The sequence below is a fragment of the Excalfactoria chinensis genome, chromosome 16, assembly GCF_039878825.1.
Source record: "Excalfactoria chinensis isolate bCotChi1 chromosome 16, bCotChi1.hap2, whole genome shotgun sequence".
In the NCBI taxonomy this organism is placed as follows: Eukaryota; Metazoa; Chordata; class Aves; order Galliformes; family Phasianidae; genus Excalfactoria; species Excalfactoria chinensis.
In genome coordinates, this window is record NC_092840.1 from 10422847 (window position 1) to 10442668 (window position 19822).

At 44.7% G+C, this 19822-nt stretch overlaps 1 protein-coding gene across 18 annotated transcripts in view; it reads left to right on the plus strand.

The window, feature by feature from the left end:
- The window catches only part of FBRSL1 (fibrosin like 1), a 397085-nt gene extending 377474 nt beyond the window's left edge, over window positions 1-19611 (plus strand). For 6 of the 18 annotated variants that reach the window (XM_072350966.1, XM_072350967.1, XM_072350971.1 and 3 more), the window contains 10 exons: window positions 1390-1440; window positions 2373-2468; window positions 5760-5831; window positions 6409-6447; window positions 7316-7387; window positions 8634-8766; window positions 11293-11370; window positions 13007-13090; window positions 14117-14351; window positions 16309-19611. In XM_072350966.1, the coding sequence (XP_072207067.1) occupies window positions 1390-1440; window positions 2373-2468; window positions 5760-5831; window positions 6409-6447; window positions 7316-7387; window positions 8634-8766; window positions 11293-11370; window positions 13007-13090; window positions 14117-14351; window positions 16309-17545 (2097 nt within the window). In that variant the 3' untranslated portion in view covers window positions 17546-19611. The remainder of the gene's footprint in view (window positions 1-1389; window positions 1441-2372; window positions 2469-5759; window positions 5832-6408; window positions 6448-7315; window positions 7388-8633; window positions 8767-11292; window positions 11371-13006; window positions 13091-14116; window positions 14352-16308) is intronic. The other 12 variants (XM_072350968.1, XM_072350970.1, XM_072350976.1 and 9 more) reach the window with 5 other exon arrangements.
- The last annotated feature ends 211 nt before the right edge of the window (window positions 19612-19822 follow it).

Below are 19822 nucleotides of genomic sequence, written 5' to 3' on the forward strand. Positions count from 1 at the left end.
AAAGGTGGAAGCAGCCATCATCTGCTAAGGCGAGCAAAAAAGGGGACTAACAGCAAAAGCAGCATTTGGGAAGAACTACCACGAACTGAACATAATGTTTCTCACTTTTCTTTCCCACTGTTGATCGCCTGATGACATTCTTGGGTTGTAATCTGCTTAGCAGCAAGACAATTAAAGTAATATCCTGCACTCAGAAAGCAGCCCCAGGTGTTTGCTCAGTCTGCTCGTGCGTAAACACCTTCCCCCCGTTTTTCTTGATGTGTGTAAAACAATCTCAGAATTCGTCTCAGAAATCTCCTGTGTTATTTCAGAATGCTGATACCCGATCCTGCCCTCCCACCCATGTCCCGCTGATGTCAGCCTTCATAGCAAAAACAGCTTGCAAGGCTCTTTTCTTCTATTTCACTCACATCTTCTTATATTGCACTAGATCGGGTCTGCTAATCCCAACACCAGAGAAGAGTGTTGAAATTTACAGCTGCATGTGTTTGGTAATTTTTGGTATTTACTCTGGAGGGGACATGACTCCAGTAATAACTGTAATTAATGAAATTACAAATCTACTCTCCTGCACATAGAGGAGTGTGAAACAGCAGCTGACTTGCCAAATAAGCAGCTTTTCGTGGGGTCCTACAGCTCCTTTCCCTGCCTCCTTCCCCGCTCCCTCCTCCCCAGCAGAATGTACATATTGTTCTGAAGTGCAATGGATGTATGCTTTGCTTTCACTTCCAAGGTGGTACAGGACTAATGGTCATAAAAATAAATACGGGGCACAGACTGCACACATGGAGGTGTTAAAACCCCATGCTGGAAAGGCAGAGGTTAACCATCAGCTTTTCTCCAGGGAGCTTTCTCTTTTATGGAGGAGGGAGAAAAAAGATATTTGTGCATCTCAAGCCATTAAACCCTTTTCCAAACAATTTTGACACTTGGAGAATCACAGAAAGCAGACAGCGGATATCGCTTGCCCCATGGTAGAGATTGTGGTCTAATGGAACCCATTCCCCTCCATCTAGTCGGTGGCCTGGTGCACTGTTCCAGGGATAGGTCCCCTGGAGCAGATCTCCCCCTGCCTTTCGCTGGGGCGCAGATACCAGGGCTGTTCTCTTCATAGTGAAGGAACACATCACATAGTGCCTGCCAGCAGGATTCCACAGGGGGACTTGGCAGCACCCAGTGCACAATGGGGGCTAGTGCCTTTCCATCCCCGTTAGCTCTGGGAAATCAATCAGCTCCCTGATGAGCGACTATGGAATAATCAGTCGGTTCTGCTCTGTTAAGTGTTGTTCAGATGGGCTGTGATGATTTGTCTGTGTTGAAATAATCCTGATGTGTCCACTACTGCCAAAAACAAACTCACCTGTTTTCCTTTCTGTTTTTTCTTTCCAGTTTGACAAGTACGCTCCCAAATTAGACAACCCTTACTTTCGACATTCCAACGTGAGTGCTTACGTTTCTAGGTGGTGTCTTTGTCAACAGTTCTGCTTGCTCTTCTGCTTGGTTTTGATTGATCAGTAGTGTTTTGAACTCATTCATTCCTAAAGCTCTTTTCCATCTCGATTTATTTTTTAAGGTACACAGTTTTCTTTGAGCTTTCTTTTTTGTTGTTATTTCAATCTTCGTCTACTGCATTTTTGCTGCTGCGGCTCTGTGTTGCTGTGCCTGGTGTGGCAGGGAATGCGCAGGGGTTGCTGGATCATTGGTTGTTGTGGTGTCTTTGCAGCTGGCGCTTCTCACAGTGCAGCAGCCCGGGGTGCATGGCTCTCTCACAAGATTTTGCTCAGGTCACAGGAGTAAGTCAGGCTGGTGGTATCTTCTCAGTGCTCCCCACTGCCCCAAAGCACAAAACTGTTACATTTTAGGACTTAAAAAAACTGCTCTACGTGCTCAGGAGAGACCTAAGCAAAACTTAACCCAGCCCACACAACCGCAAGGCGGTGTGCATGTTGCCTGTGGTTAGTGTGCAGTAGAGCATCTTGTGGTTCTTTTTTGCTTTGAAAATGAAAGCAGATCATATTTCCAAACAGGATCAATCTGTTTACTACTCCGGAAAACCACAAAGTTAACCAAAAATGAACATAGAAGCCAAATTATTCCAGTTCCTCCAAGAATGGTGAATGCTCTGTGCTTCCTGCGGTAGTCCCTCAAATTTTAAAGACAGACACGTTCAGCACTATTGAGGAAACTCATCAGATGATCACATTTTCCACGTTTTGGCTTTGCTCTTATAAATTTTGAAAGCAAATTTAGTGTGTATATTCACTGTGGCACCTGTTCGACACTTTACTATTTTCGTATGTGCCAGGCCTGGCACCTAGCTCCGCTGCTGTTCAAGTTGTCCTGTGACATAAGCATCTCTTTTTCTTTTGTAGTTCTTTCCAACCTATCCTCCAGCAATGCCTGGAATGCCACCCATGCTTCCACATTCAGGTCCCTTTGGGTCACTTCAGGGAGCATTTCAACCGAAGGTACAGACTTCTTCTTTGAAGGCTTTGTTCTTTTGCTGGGAGAGAAACTGTATTCAGAGTTGTGTCCCTGGTGGTTTTGTAGCACATGATTGAACTAGCGCAAGTGCAGCGCAGGGTTGGAAGCGATCACCCCACAGGTCAACAAGCATCTGCTACACAAAGCAGCCAACGCTTGAGCAGAAGTTTTCTCTTGGCACTACAGATTGTTCCTTGGAAAAGGATGTAGTGGTTCACTTGGGAGGTCAGCTGAACCTGGAGGAGAACTATGCAGGCAAATGCACTATTTGATTGACGTATCTACATTTAATGTTAGACCGATGAGTCTCAAATCATTTTATAAATTCAACAGGCTGCGACTGCAAAAGATAGGCTGTGTTTATTCCCAGAAAGAGGGATAAATTGACTGTACAAGTGTGAGAACAATAGGAAGAGACAGCTAGAAATGGGTAGAGCAGTGCGAAGGATCTGAATTTTTATTCCCAGCTGCAGTGCTGTTTGACCTTGGGCAAGTTGCTTGAATCTTCTGTTCCTCAGCTTCCTCATCCATAATGTTATCTTGCAGTGGGTTTGTAAGGGTCGATTAATGCCTGCAACCTGCTTGGAGATAATGTTTGAAAGGTGCACTGCACATGTAACATATCATTACAGCTGGCACTGACTGGCATTTTGAGGTATTGCCATGATAACCACCATTTTCGATGAATTCTGTGGTGTGCACTGTTCTTATTCTCCCATACTTGTTCTTTTTATTATCAAAAGTGTTGAGTCCCTCCAACCAAGAAATATGAATGTAGCATTGGTTTGAAAATAGAGCATCCTTTCCATTTTTAAGATGCCATGCGTTTACCTTCCTTGCGTGCTATGAGTTTAGAGATTTCTTATCTTGAACTGCATCTCCATGGAGCTCTGCTGCTGTCTTAGAGGAATTTAAGAACTAGCACTGTAGCCAGTGCTGTTCTGATTGCTTTTGGAAGGTCATTTCTACAGCTGTGCCAGGTAGGACTGCAGTGTGCTTTTCTCACTGATGTCAGTGGAGATCAGTAACCAACCACTGCAAGTAAGGTTTCATGCAAATTTTCTGATTAATTTCATTTTATCGATAGAACCTCAAGTATTTCCTCTGTGCCCACCCAGTCTCTTAAATTATTATTTTTTTTCCTGGATAAATTGCAAATAGCAAAGCATCTGAAATGGCTTTGTTCTACAGCAGTGCTGTATGTAATGAGCTGGGAGAGTAGCAGTTGCGTCTAAGCAGAGGGAGCAAGAGGGAAAGGACATAGGTATCTGTGGGTGAGATTGTTGCTGTTCTTGCATGGAAGCCAGGGATTCCCTATGGGCCCCAAGTTGTCGAGATCTGAACTTTATTTCCCAAGAAAAGCTGCACAAATAATGTAGAAATGACATTTTTTTTCTCGCATGAAAGGAGAGTTGTGTTTTGCCATAAGGCTGCTGTTAATGAGGAGCTTCTGCTGCACAGACAGCGTGCTCTTCTGGCTTCCACCTTCACTGCACAGTTGTGTAGATACCATCATACTGTAAAATGCCAGTAGATCACAGAGAAGCAATTGTATGGCAAGAAGGAAAAAGCAAGCATAGGCCCTTTGCATCTTTAAATGAAGCCATATTATACGCAGATTTAATTCGCTTTAATGATAGATAAAAAGAATCTTTGCTCGTTTGAGTTTAAACAGCTCAGGGTCACACTCTGGTGCGATGGTTAATCACTAACAGCACATGATCTCTGGACCGTGCTGTATTTGCCTGCAATCCAACATCTCAAAGGAAAAAAAAAGGAAGGTTGAGAAATGGATCTGCCACTTTGGCAGCTTATTCTCCAGTTTCATAGAGGAGACAGAGTTGAACTGCTCAGCAAAGCCACTCAAGTCTGTTGCATTGTTACTGCATCATTTTTCCATGCTCTCCCTCCTAAGCTGTTTGAGCAAAGCCTTCTTAATCACTGCAGAGCTGATGACTTGATTTTGGCATGCTGAATCCTGCACTTCTTGGTTTCCAAAGTAGAGGTCTTGGTTTTGTTTTTCCCCTTCCCATGTCAGTTGCCTACAGCTGTGTGTGTAAATCCACTGCACATAAATCCAGGCTGACGGTAAACTTCTCAGTGAGTTTCCCAAAGGCATTTCTCACAAGCTAAGAACTTGAAAAGGTCAGAAGTATTCAGTGTGCTTTGCTGGAGGAAGCTTTCACATCTTTCTCCAGGGGACAAAGGGACGGGATGACACCATGCTGTTAACGTGTTGTGATCTTAAAACTCTTGCCTGTACGATAGCTGTAACTTACTTGCCACCTTACATATACCTCAGCTGTCAGACTGACCCTGGGAGCTCAGCTCTGCCTGGGGAGCTTGATGACTTACCTCCACACACACCAGAGTTCTGTTTTTAATGAATTTGGAAGTTACAGAGCCCTAGATAAATGAAAACCTTCCACCCCCATAATTTTACTTGTTCCTTGTGCAGTTGAAATCTACCATAATTTGACCTACAATGTGAGTCAAATAATTGCTCAGGGAATGAGGTTTAACCCCTTTGCTGTGTGGAGGCACCAGGTGCAGTTGATCTGGGAGTGGGAGATGGATGAATTCTACAGTGAGAAGGAGTTCTAGGGGATCAGGACAGGGCAACAGGTGGGAGCCGGACGAGGAGGAGGAACAGGGATTTATTCAATGAGGTGTTCAATTCTTGCTGGAAAATAATGGGATAAACAATACAAAGCTATAAAAGACCCACAAGCACATTCTAAGGTTTCTCATTTTGCCTTGTCAAAGCAAATAGATGGGCTGTTTCCTTTGTAACCATTGTATGGTCTTGCCCTGGATGGAAAGAGGCCACGGCCCAATAGGTGGAATGCAGGACTAGAATGCTTGAGTTGTTCTGTTCCTGACTGTGGTACTGGCTGCTGCCTGAAACACTGAGGGAATCAATCTGCCTCTCTCGTTTCCTCTCCTATTGGCTGCCTGTTTTGTCTAAGGAATAAGCTTCTGGGGGCAGGGACTGTCTCTTCCCATCCACTTGCATACTGCCTAGCACAGTGGGGTTGGTATTTCAACTGGGGCTTAGGGGTGCTGCCATAATTCTGCTGCTAAATAATTGATGACACAGTGATTAAATGCTGTTGGCTGTCAGTAAGAGATAACATTTAGCACTAATGTAGCGATATGCGTGTTTGAAGCACAGTACAAACATGGAATAATAAATGCTGTTAACATCTAATAGAGATGTTAAATGAGCTGTTGATATGACACACTTTTATTCACTCTCTGCTCTTGTCTTTCAGACTTCAAACCCTATCGACGTAGCTGGTAGACCAGGCACAGTCCACCATACGCTGCTGCAGAAGACTCCAGGGGTAGGCAGTGCTATATCACCTTCCTTTGGGGATTTACAGTAAACGGAGTGATTGCTCATTAAAAAAAAGAGAGAGAGAGATTGAGAACAGCTGACAAGTAAATTGGCCTTTCAAGACTCTGAAAGTGCAGTCCAGACTGAATTTTCTTTTATTGATGAGACAACTGTAGCCTCCACTAGTCATGAATGCAAAGAGATGCATTGACTTTTCTAAACGAAGTCAGAGGGAAATGAGGCAGGAAACTTCTTCAAGGACTTTCCCCAAAGCATCACTTGGAGTGTAGTTTTATGCACTCCATTTCAGAGCAGTTATAAGGTTCAGAAAAGCATGTGTACTGTTCATTTACCAGTATGAAGCCGCACTGTTTATCATAAGATTATGCTGAGTCTGCTGCAAGGAATGAAAGAGAAGTTTTAAGCTTGCTTTAAGCCTTTTAGGTTTCCCTTGTCACTGGGGACTTCTCTGGAACATTGCTTTCTGAATGCTTTTACTTATGCGGAGGAAGGAAGTTCCCCACCTTTCTGTATACTTACTAGTTTTAGAATGACTGATTGTTTTCTTTCTGCTTTTTCCATAGGTGTCAGACCCTTACAGGCCACCAGTAAGAGTAAGTAAGGTTTGTGGGGGATTTTATATATATATATATAACATGCATGTGTTTTTGACATTTAACACGGCCAGTAGAAAAATTCGAGCTCATCCTTTATTTAAAACAGAGCGTCATTGTTGGCTCTTAGCTTCTTCTGATTAATAACTTACAGGTTGAATCCCATCCATGCTTTGCATCCATTTTTGTACATTAATCGTTCACGGTTTGAAGGAAGGGTCACAGCAATAAATGACTGCGAGTGTGGGCAGACATTCACAATTGATCGCATTCATGGTGGCTTAGGTCATCGTGTTTTGTCTGGGATTCTCATGTTTCATAAAAACACTCTGCAGTGGGCACTGCAGATCAGCTGACAGGTAGTAACTCATTCAGCTGTGGCGCTGCTCATCCCTGGTCAATCTTTGTCCGTACTCCTTTCCTCCCCACATGCAAGCAGTCCTAATGACCACACATGAGTTAGCTTGCAGGCCCAGTGCAGCAAGGATGAATAAAAAGGGCTCTCTCCAGAAAGAGGATGGTTAAAAGTATCAGCTCCTTTCTCTTCAGCATGTTGTAGTGCTCTTTGCAGCCATTTATTTGAGTTTATGGAGGAGAGAGCACAAGTATGAGAATAAGGCCTGAGAGTGAGAGATCTCAGATCTCCATGAGATGATGAAGGTTTCCCACGTTCCACATTCCTCCTGTTTCTTTCCTTCTTAATTTAAACACCATCAGCTGCAGTACAGAAAAAAAGCGTCAATCATCTATTGTGCCGTTTTAGTAATCAGCCTTTCTCATTGCTCAGCTGCTAGACAGCAAAGGGAAATGAAACTTTCTATCTGATGTAGATTGCTAACGTATAAATTAATCTAAATTCGTATGTTTTCCATTGCAGAAACCCGGGAAGTGGTGTGCGGTTCACGTACAGATCGCCTGGCAGATCTACCATCACCAGCAAAAGATAAAGGTAATTCAGACGGTTTGTGGAACAAAGCCAAGTCTTGTGGCTCACACGTTGTGTTGTAGTGACAGATGAGGCGGAAGCAAGCCTGTATTGATTAACTAACACATTCAGTCCTTCTAACATTTGTTGTAGCAACTGTATAGCTTACCTGAGGGCAAAGGAGTTGGGTTGAAAGGCGACAAAATGAGCAGGAGAAACTAAGTCTTAAGAGACAAATAGAGGACTGCTCTGCCCAAAATCCAGCTTTGTACGAAGCATGGATGTTCAGTGTCATTTCCCTTCTGTACAAGTACCTCCTGTGGAATATGGAGTGTTATCCTAACAAGGATTAAATGACTGGTCCTGTGAAGGATGTTTTACCAAACATAGAGCTGGAGAGTAGGTTGATAGTTCCTGTGTTAGCAGTTGCTGCGCTTTCTGCGTTGCAGTGAAGATGTGGTGGCTGTGGAGCTGGGAAGATGACATGATGCAGGGACACCGGGGTTCTCCTGTGGGCTCAGAGCTCCCTGTGGCAGACAGGATAGAAATAAAATTACTTCTGTAGGGTGATGTTTTTCATAGGTCCTCCTGTAGGAGGAATATTAAGCGTTTCAATAAGTACTTCTAAGACTTACGTCCTTTTTTTCTCAGTGAGATGCATACTTATCAAGAGGCATACATGTTTTTGACTTAGGTGCAGTTCCTTGGGCTGGCCATGCTCGCTTCTGTAGGGGAAGGGTAAAAATAGCCCCTGGATGAGACTCATAGTCAGTTTTCTTCATCCCTCTCCCTGTACCTTCATGCTGAGTGATGCTGGCTGGAGGAAAAACACAGTCTAAAAACATCTCTCTCTTTCCAAACTGGAGAAGCAAAGCAGACGAGTCCGTCACCCAGCTCCCAGGGCTTCTGTCGGCAGCTTTCTGCCCTCAGAATATTTTTTGTCAGGCTGAGACTGCTGACTGCTCCCGCGGTGCAGCACGCTCGGTGTATCATGTTGCATGCTCCAGTGTGCGCTGAGGGGCTGAGAGCTCACTTCAGACCTTATTCATGTGGATGAGGCAGGCAGCTGAGAGGCTGTGGAGTGAAATGGCCTTATAGATGCTGTCAGAGCATGGCTGTGGTACGTGACCAGAGATGCTGCTGTCACTCTTACTAACTCTCCCTGGCAGTGCTAAGCAGCAGCAAGCTTCAACTCCCCTTCTTTTTCTCCCATTAAAAAAAAAAAGAAAAAGGTAATGCATAATGAGACTGTTTCTGTATCGTTTGGCAGCAAATGCAGCTGGATCCCCACAAGCTTGAGATAGGCGGCAAACTTGACCTGTTCAGCAGACCTCCTGCCCCTGGAGTGTTTCCAGGTTTCCATTATCCACAGGACCTTGCCAGGCCTCTGTTTTCTACCACAGGTAAGGGCGGCTCATCATTTGTTGCTTCCTCCCCTCACCCCCAAAAACAAACCCCATTGTATTTAAAGTGTATCTCTGCAGCTGTGTATGCCTCCGAAATTGAATTGGGCAAGATTGCTTCAGGGGATATGGAGGCACTGGGGACGGGGCTGTCAGTTCTCTGCATCACTGAGCTGCAGCAGTTGGTTCTTGAAGTTGTGTCTATGCAGTTGCTTCTTATGTGCCTCACTGATAGACTGTGGAGGGATATTAAAAAGCAATTTTGACAAAACACTTGAAAATGTTTCCATTGCATAGGCTTGGAAATGGTCCCAGTTTCTTTTTTGCTCTTATATTTGCTGTGTTCTTCTTAGCTCATCCACTCATCTAGTTGTGTTTGCTTTCTGGAGACCTGGGGGCTTTGTAAATTGGAAGACTTCACTAACAGCACTGAAGAATAGCACAGAAGGTGTATTTTTTAAGCACTGGTTTTTGAAATGTCAAATTCCCTTACATATTTCTAAGTGCAGCCATCTCTGAGGCTTAAAAGAGCACTGAATTTTTTTCAAAGTAACTACTGTTTATGTAGATAAATTGCTTTCCAGTATGTTGGAGGAGTAATTGCGACTAATTAACAGAAGTGCAGCAAGCTTCAGTGCACTGTTCTTGATGTTTCCGACCACGGGAGGCTGCAGTGACGTTTTCTCTTTGGAGGTCACTGGTGCTTTTCATGTCGGTGTCTATTTGCCAGATGTTGGCTTTGTTCTGTTCCCTGGGCTCCAACCACCCCTGGGCTTCTGCTGGATTTCAGTCCTGCAGCAGAACTGAATGGAGCTGGAACTTCAGTGGGAGGTGACTTCTCAGTGCGTGTCAGGTGGCCTTCAGGAACTCCAGTTAGTGGTTCCGTGTCCTTCAGACCGTATCTGCAGATGAAATGTCTTACAGCTTCACTGCAGGTTTCCACCGCGTACAGTTGCTGCTGATTCTATCTGCATATTGTTGAACACTTCCCTGTAGTTTGGTCTTTATCATGATACTTTGATAGTATGGAGCTGAGATACTTGCTGTATCTGCTTGGATGCATAAGCACAGGTGATTTACAGCCCTCCACCTGTTCTCCAGTGGCAGTTGTTTCCTTACTGGTGGCTCAGTCTGTCCAGTGTTGTCATTACAAGAATCTTGCCTCCTGTTTGGATTTTCTGCTGAATGCTGTCTTGGACAGAGTTTACCCTACCAGGCTGAAACAGTCTGTTGAATCCAAGCACCAGCCTAATTGTTTTCTTGAGCTTTTCCTCTTAGAAAGATGCAAGCATGGCTTGCTTCTCCATTCATAAAAGCAAGAGTGGAACAGTGTGGAATAGATGTATTAGAGAAGGCAAATTAAAAAAAAGCTTCTACTGGAGAGAAACAACCTTACAGCAGTTTGTTCACAAGTGTATTAATCACAACAGCCATCACGTTAACTCTAGGTAAAGAGTGCTATCAAAGTGAGCAAACATTGCAGCAGTAATATAGAGATGAATAAATCTTTTGCTCTGCAATATCTGAGGCTTTCTTTTCACCTTATCGAACAAGCGTGTCGTCGACGTGAATCATGGCTTCTGCCACATTGCCTAGTTACTGTGGGAGACATCAGTTATCTTCGGGCCACCTGTCTGCAGGACGGATGTTCGGCTGCCTGGCAGACGCTATATTTAATAACTACCTGACAGCCTGCAATGCTGCTACCAGCTTTCTCCAGAGGATTTTTTATTATCAGCCCGTGTCGTTGAGTTTGTAAGCCGTCTCCTTTGAAGAAATCTCCCATCCATTATACACCTTCTGAAATCTTAAAGGATTAGAAAGATGACAGTCTCCATCTGTCTTGAGGCATTGGAGCAGTCAGAATGTTTATAGATAACTTCAGGTCTCTTACCCGTGGTCTCTCTTAAGTTTCCTCAACTCATTTTCTGGCTGCTTAGGTTTGTGGTGCCCAAGCTGGTGAGGGATGGGAAGCACTGTCTCCCGCTCAGGCTTTATGGACTGCTCATATCCGAACACAAGTGTGTTTTTCAGCGCTCTGAATTCTGGCACCAAGGAAAACCAGGTCCTGGACTGACCAGCACCTCCATAAAATCCCGAGCTGCTTCTGTCATTGTGTGGAATGACGAGATTCTAACAAGATGGGACTGATAGTATGGCAAGTTTTGCCCTCTGCAAGGGAGGCGCAGGTTGTTGCATCCAGTAAGCAGCTGAAAGCTTAGTAGTTGATAAACCCTGCTTTGTTTGCTAAGGCAGAGGTACAGGCAGAGGAGGCACTGAATGGACGTCATGGCCCAAATATTTGCAGAGGGTTTTTGTGCATATGTCTGAAACATAAATATTCAAAACTAGATTTTAGGTGCATCCTGCAAATTATCTGTGCTGATCTCAAGGGACTAAAGTCAAGCCCAAGAGATTCCCAAATGCACCATCATTTCCTGTATATATGGGAATCCATCTTCCTCCAAAACAGGGCAGGGTCTCTGTCACCTGACAGTGAACTAAAAATTGACCTTGTTCTCACAGGTGCGACGCATCCAGCCACCACCCCTTTTGGTCCTTCACCTCATCACAGCAGTTTCCTGCCTACTAACCACTTGGCAGGTAAGTGTAAGTAAACCCTGACTTCACCTTTACACTTCTGACCCAGTCCTGGTTCTCAGCACAGCTCTGCCTGAGGTGCTGTAGCAGTAGTGGAGGGAGAGGATAGAACTGTCTCAGGGATGAGAAGCTCACTCGGAAGTCCTCCCGCCCACACCAGCTTCCCAGCACACCCTCTGTCATCTCCAAAGGAGAGGAGTGGGATTAGCAGACCCCCCTCCTCTGAGAGGGGAGGGTGTAGTACAGCACACAAGCTGAAATCTGACCTCTGGAGCCCTTCTGTGCTGTTGAAATGTGCCCAGGGAAACAGGAGGTTTTACTTCAGAGGTACTTCAAACAAGTTTGACGTGGGCTCCTCCCATACCCTTTCTCACCTATGAAAGCTCTTGGCTTTGTTCTTTACTGAGGTTCACTGAACGGTTCCTGGCAAGTAGCTGTTCTGCACATTTTGCCACATTTCAGTTTCCTAATTGGCAGTAAGTAGAGCTTGATTTTTTCAAACTTCCTCCTTCTAAAAGCTCACAAGCAGCTCATTGCCAATTAAAGACCAAGCTCTGCTGATGAATGTTGTAGTAACACCCAGTCAGTAAATGCAGCATGCCACTTGACCCAGTAGACTTCTTTCTGTTGCAAATACCCAGACTTACAGTTCCTGAATGGCCTGTCAAAACTGACTGCATCCCTGCAGTCACCAACTACAAAAAGTATGAGGGGGGGGGCAAGAACAGCTACTTCCAAATAAGTAAACAAGTGAGTAGCTGTTGGTGTAAAACTCCAGGCTGTTCGTGCTCTTTGCCTTGGTGTGTTAAGTATAAGAATGTCCATGAGGAAATGGGAAGCACCTCATCTTCTGTAACATGGCAAGTTAAATACTGTAAAGTGACAGCTAGAAAGTCAGTGGGCAGAAGGGAGGAGATGTTTTGAGATGACCGGGAGGAAAGTAGTAAGATCTTAACCTGCAGCTGACTTTGGAGGGTGTAAACCAGAGCTGGGCACTCGGAGAGGAACCTCTCAGTGATGGGTGCCTCAGGTGAAGTAAAAGGCAGGACATGAACAAAAAACAAGTGTCAGTAAGGCTAAGACCACTCTGTCATTTCCACCACCACTGTGATCAAGGAAGCAGTTACAGGACAGGATTGGGGCACAAACAGACCCACGCGTTTAGCTGGTGTATGGATGGATGTCCATAGCAATTAGCTATGTGCACCATAACGGAGACAAAAGGTTGTATAGAGAAACGACAGTGAAACAGTGCGTCCCCCTCAGTTTGCTGACCTAGGAGCCTGCTGAAGTTCTTCCAAAGCAACTGCAGTGCTTCTGGTATTACTGCTGGTAGGGAAGGGGAGTCAGAAACTTAGCAACAGCCACCTTAATTGCAGCTATAGAACTTAATTTCTTGCTCCCCTCTGACTGGCATACGAAAGTTTATTGCAGCACCTGTTTGCAGGGTGAGCACTGAATCCCTTCTCCATTTTAACATGCTGGGAATTTTCTGTGCAAAGAACCTTGCGATGAGAAGGATCAGCTTAAAGTCTGGCCTAATCCTACTTGGATTCAGACCGTTAAGAAGGGGAGGGGTGCATTTCATTCTCCAACATTCTTGGCTAAATGCCTGCTAAATCCCTGTTTGCCTTTCCAGATCCATTTAGCAGGTCAAGCACCTTCAGCGGCCTTGGGAACTTAGGCAGCAATGCCTTTGGAGGATTAGGCAGTCATGCTCTGAGTAAGTACTGGCTGGGTTACTGCAGACAAACATCCCTTCCAGAAAAGCCACATGCTAATATTTACAGCAGCTGGTGGTAGTTTTTAAAGAAGTTTATTTCCTAACCTCCATTCTCCTATCTGAAAACACTGCACCTAAGATTTCCAGGTCTCTGCGGTGGGAGCTTTTCTGCATGTCTCAGACATCAGTAGGTGTGCCCTGCGTCTCCTCACTGCTGAAGGCTGTTGCCTTGTGTGTTCATCGGGGTGCTGGAGCTGCTTGACCTGCTGAGCTCTGGCACACCCTGGACATCTAAGATAGCACCCTTCAGCAGTGGTGATGGACAGGGGGATGGCTACTGATGCTTCTCCTAATTCAGAGTGTAGCCTTTCTCTGTAACCCGTATCTGAAGTTTAAGTTGCCTGTATAAAATGATTGTACATCAAAAACACGTTACCTGTAGGCAAGACATGCTTGAGAGCCACGCATAGGAGAGCATGCTTATGCATCTCATGGTGTGACAGGAATCAGTTGAAGATTGATGGAGGAAAATCATGTGACTGTTGTAAAAACCCTACAGCCAAGTTCTGTTTTTATACACGTACATTCATACCACCAAATAGTCTGGTTTCTTTAACAAAAAGTCCTTGAATACTCAGCTGCAGGCGGCTGATTGCTTGTAACTACCCAGAAATTAAAGGTTCTGCCAGTGAGGGGAGCTGAGGAAGAGTGTTGCTTTTATGCTGGAACCTTTGCAGGGGCGGGGGGCAGAAAAGGAGCTGGGCATTTTCATAAGTCATCTCTGAGTTATTTGGACGTACATAGCTAAAGCTTCCTCCGCCAGTGGCCTTAATAGAGCTGGTGGGTCTTTGGCCAGTGCCAGAGTGGGCTCTGACCCGCTGCTAGCAGCTCCCCCTTGCCATGAACTTCACATTAAGAAGTCTTGAAAGGACAGCTCTGGTTTTACTTTGTCTTGTGCAAAATGCATTTGTAATGATTTGGTTTGAATTATCCTTAACTCTTCCTCCTCCCCCGCTGTTATTCTAGCTCACAACAACATTTTTACTCACAAAGACGGCCCAAACCTGCAGAATTTCAACAATCCCCATGAGCCATGGAACAGACTCCATCGGACCCCACCGTCCTTCCCAACACCTCCGCAGTGGCCCAAGCCAAGTGACTCTGAAAGAAGCTCCTCGGTGACAAACCATGACAGAGACAGGGAGCGGGAGCCCGAGAAGAGGGATCTTTCTCTGAGTAAAGACGACAGAGACAAAGAGAGGTGAGCGGTGTCTGCTTTTGAGATGTTTATTCCAGTTCTCTTTTTCCTCTGTATTTTTTCTCCTTTTTCTTTCACTGTCAGCTCCCATCGTAAAATCACCTTCAGAGCAAAACATTGATTGTCTCTGAAGCAGCTGATAGCCATGTCCCCCAGATAAGTGTAAGTACTAGGGGCACAAAAGAAACCTCAGCCTCTTAGGTTTTGTCCTCTGTGGAAACACAGTAGGCTCATCTTTCCTTCCCTGCTAGCAGGTTACTAAAAAGCACCGGGTTGGGAAAGTGAGTGTGTCAGTGCTTTCAGGGGTACATAACCGTTTTCTGCATCCTCCTTTAGCAGTGCCACAGGTTCTGCTAGGGTGGAAGTGGTATTGTGATGGGTCCTTTGTAGACGGTCATAGCTCTCATTGCAGGTACGCTGATAAACTCAAGTGTTAGCTGGACATTAACGAGATAAAAATGCAAATGTCTGTATCTGGAGCAGCATGCGTGAATTCATTAGTAAAAGTGATTTTAAATTACACTGTAGGCAAACCCTTACTGACGATGACAGAACTGTATCACCTGAGCTTCCAGCTTTATGATTCTGAAGCTTTACATTTTGATTTTGAAGTTCTTTATATTTCAGACCCTGGCTGTCTCCAACAGTCTGTTTCTTTGTGAGCAGTAGAAGCCTGCAAGCCTTAGATGTGTGCATTTGACTGCTGATCTGGGTTTTGTAGTTTGCCTGGAGTGCTTTTAATGAGCTCTTCAGGCAGTGCCTGTGAACAAGATTATATAGAAGCAGTAGGCTGAGAATCATCTTGCTTTCGGTGTTAAACTGTCTGACACCCTTGTATGAATAGTCATTCAGATAGGGAGCTCCCTTGTTGGCTTTAGCATAAATCATTTCTAAACCAAGGTTACTTCACTCTCAAGAGTGTTCACACAGGGGTTAACATCTCTATTACGTTCCTATTAATTCAGCCTAAGCTGTCCCCAGCATCTGTGTTTGGACGTGGTTTTAATAACCTATATCCCTGACCAGCAATCAGGACTACCACAGAGAGAGAAATCTGGGTTAGTAACTATAATCATAAAGGATAAATACTGAACTACCCCAAACACCTCCAGTTCTCAGCACTCTCGCCTTACAGCTCTCAAACATGAACTCAGCAGAAAAGGAAGGCATCACCGAGCCCCTCCAGCATAACTCACTTCTCTCAATCACACCGTCACACTCTGCATTTAAAGCATCTGTCATTCAGAACAAAGTGCTGCTAAAAGGTGGCATTATTTATTCACGGAAGGACATGGGAATAAGTGCAACTATTTGGCTTGCTCAGAGGCAGAAGTATAAATCCTGTTCTCACTGCTGCTTCTACACAATGGACATTCTCAAACCCCTTGCTCCCTGTTGCAGGCCCTCATTCCTTCTCTTGGCCTGTGCATGTTTTCCTTAAGCACCTGTCTGAACTGATGGAACGCCAACAGCACACACTTCACTGCAGCTCCACAGAAAAATGATCATCATCTCGTAGCTGCTTCTCGTTGTTGAGGCTGTCTCATGAGGGATCTGCATGCTTTTCTGTAGGTTTCCAGAACAGCTCTGTATTGTGTGCCTAGATCCATGCTCTGGGAAAGGATCCACACAGTAAAGAAAGTTGTAGCCAAAGAAATGATTGTCTGTCACCAGGAGGTGTGCACACACAGTAACCACCTTCTTTAAAAAGCAGTAAACCATTTGTACTTCTTCATTTCTCAGTGAACAGTGATCTAGCCTTGTGAACTGCCTGTAGGCAGGTGGTTCATCCCTTGCAGGTTGTTCCACAGCTGTAGCTGATGCTAGCAGAGCTTTTCAAGTCATTTTCTGAGCAATCTGAAATGGTGCAGGTAGGCACTGCACTATGCGTTGTTTAGCATCACATGTATCTTTGTTTGCACAAACCCAAGGACGTATCTGCACTTCTTTTTTTTTACAGAGACCTCATGGATAAAAACAGGCATTCAAACAGATCCTCACCTGCATCAGCTCCAGTGACTCATCAGATAAGCAATCTCATCCGCAGCAACAGCCAAACCTCCAGCGATCCCATCAGGCAGGTGAGCCTCGCTGAAAGGGAAAGGTCCAAAGAGCCCGAGCGAGAGCACCCTGACCGGCTGAGAGAGCCGCCCATAGCAGAACACAAGATTAAAGAGAGCCGTTCCCCAGTGAAGGAAACTCCAAGCCATGATAAGAGACCCTCTGAGGACAACACAAAGCCAGTAATCCAGTCTGTATCCCCATACAGCAAACCTGCACTAAGTGAGAGCTTGAAGCTTACCAATTTAATGAGCAAGGACGTGGAGAGAAAGACAGAGCTTCCCAGCGACCTCCAGAAGATTAAGAATGACATCAAGGTGAAAGAGGAGAGGAAGGAAGACAGTGATGTGCTGGTGGTGGGCTCTGAGCCTTCACAGCACTCCCGATCAGTGGAGCATCCCCCGCCCCCTACTTTGCACGGATTATCATTGCCTCCCTCGATGGCAGCCTCCATGCCTATCTCCATGGGCAGCGTGCACCAGATGAACAACATGAATGTGCTAGACCGCAGCAGGATGATGACCCCGCTCATTGGCATGAATCCTTTGTCAGGAAGGGAGAGGCTGCCACATCCTGGATTTTCTTGGGACCCAATGAGGGACCCTTTGCGAGATGCCTACCACCGGAGCTTGGACTTGCACCGTCGAATGGACTTCCAGCTCCGGACGGATCCCATCCACAGGTTCCCTACCACCTCTGGGTTTTATGACCATGAGCGCTCTTACAGAGACAGGGAGCCACACGACTACAACCACGAGAACCTTCTGGAAGCGCGCCGAGAGCAGGAGCGGTTGCGGCAAGTGGAGGAAAGAGAGCGCTTGCACTTACGGGAAGAACTTGAGCGTGCCAGAATGCACCACTTGCACTCGTCCCCTATCGAAAGTCACCTGGCACACGTGCCATCCTTCATGCCTCATTTGAGCGGGATGCATTACCCCAGACTGAGTCCATCCACTGCCATGCACAACGGGATTCTGAACAGGAACCCTCCGACCGCGGCGCTGAGCGCCCCGCCGCCCCTCGTGCCAGCGAGCAGCACCCGGCCTGCCTCCCCCCGCAGGACTACTCCGCTCACTAACTCAGAGTCCAGGGACTACTCCCCCTCTAGGAACCCCAAAGAAGTAGAGGCCCGATAGTCCCCCACACAGGATTTTAAACCCTCCTGTACATAAAGCAAACGGGGGGGGGGGGAAGGGGGAAGAAAAAGAAAAACACACAAAAAAAAAAAAACCACAAAAAAAGAAGAAAAAACAAACAAACAAAAAACGACAACGGGAAAAAAAAAAAACAACAAGAAAAAAAAACAACCCACAGAAAACCTTTTACAAAATGCACTGCTGTAAACTTCTTTTTTTGTTTTTGTTTTTTGTTTTTTGGTTTTTTTAATGTAACATTTGTAGAAGTTAAAGCACATTTCCATACAGAACAGGGGCGGGGTGCAGGCTTTCCAACGAGGGGGGTGCCGAGAATGGGAATTTAATATATAGGTATTGATTTGGGGCTCCGGGGTTTTGTTTCTGTGCTTAGGAAAAAAAAAAAGAAAAAAACACAAAAAAAAAAAACAAAAAAAAAAAAAGAAAGAAAAAAAAAAACAAACAAAAAAGGAGTAAAAAAAAAAAAAAAAGCAGAAGTTTGTACATTTTTTTCCCAAATGTGAGAAACGTTTTTAATGGATTTGTATTTTTTTTAATTTTGGGGCTCTTTATTCACATCGGGGGGGAAAAAAGAAAAAAAAAAAGAAAAAAGAAGAAGAAATTTTGCTTTTGTTTTTGGTTGAATTTGCATTTTAAAGGCCTCGGATCCTTAAGAAAAAAATACCCAGGGTTTCTTAAAAGTATTATTTATGGAAATACTGTAGTTTTACAGTCCACTGTGAGGTTCCCCTCTGAGGCCCACCGATCGCTTACCTTGGTACTTTGGAACCGAAGTTACAGATATATATTAAAATATTAATAATAATAATAATGTACAAAACTGTTTGTTTTTTGCCTTATTATATTATGCAGAAATTTAAGAGGATTTTTTTTGACTTCTTGTTTTAAACAAAAGAAAAACGACAAAAAAACAGAAAACGAACTGTAAATACTCTGTTAATATAAATGTACACCGATATTAAATTCTTAACATAGGTAGACTTTATAAAAACGGTTTCTAGAACCACTCTGGTTATTTGTTAACACGGTTACAACTCATACTCTCGTCACAGTCAGAAATTCACACTCAGAGCGCTACGTACGGCATATATACTTCAACTATGCAAGCAACCTGGAGGCAGGTCGTAGTGGATGCTGGGGGGAGGAAGGCTCAAAAAACAAACAAACAACCCAAAAACAACCAACTCGCAACTACGGAGAGCGGCGGAGGCGGCGTGTGAGCAGGACGCGGGCGGCTCGCTGTGTGTCACAGAGGAAGAGACTGGGGGTTTTTTTGTACAAACACAAGGGACAGTTGGGCGAGGGAAGAGAGACGGCGCGCTCCTGGAAGGGAATCCTGGTTTCCTACTCTTCAAGCTGGCAGAAGCAGATGGAACTGGCACAGTACCATGCGGCAGACCCTTTCCTTGTTTTTGTTTTTCCTTTTCTTTTTTGGTTGGTTTTTCTTTTTTTTTTTTTTTTCCCCCCTCTTTTTTTTTTTTTTTTTTTTTCTTTTATTTGTGTTGTGGGCAGGATCGCTGGCAAGCAAGGACAATTTTCCGTGGACCCCTCGTGCTAATCGTGCAGTGTTCTTATTGGGATCTGTATACAAGACAAAGTAGAATTTTAGGAGTGCAAAAAAAAAAAAAAAAAAGAAAAAAAGAAAAAAAAAAAAAGTCTAATGGTTTGATTAAAAAAAAATAATAAAATATAAAAAAAAGCAATTCTGCTATATTATCTATAGTACATGAAGACCATAAGCAAATGTTTGTTTCAGTGTGGTTCTGCCTTGAACTGCTTTTTGGCATGATTTCTTTTTTATTTCCAATTTTACTTTTCATCCATGTGTAAATTTTGCCATGTTTTACTTGCTGTACCATTCCCCCCCCCCCTCCCTTATTTTATTTTTCAGTGTCCATGTTTTATATATCCTGGGCTTTTTTCTCTCTAGTTAATTCAGCCATCCGCTACTATTTTCTTGGCTCTGTATCTCTTGTTTCCCCCCCCTTCCCCATCCTCCCCCCTGCACCCCCTGTAATTTTAAACATTCGGTTTCCTTGTAGATCAATGAAGATAAATACAACATTGATTTTGGATGAAACAGGCAGTGGTGTGTTTATGTGCCGTGGCCTGCGCTGCCCAACGGAGGCCGATGGTCGACGATGGCGGCTCGGATCCAGGGTTGGTGCTGGGATTGGGGCTGAGTTGGGTCTCCGTGGCTTTCTGCTCCCTGTGCAAAGTAGGGAGGGAAGGATGGAATAGAAGGGCCAGGCTCAGTGC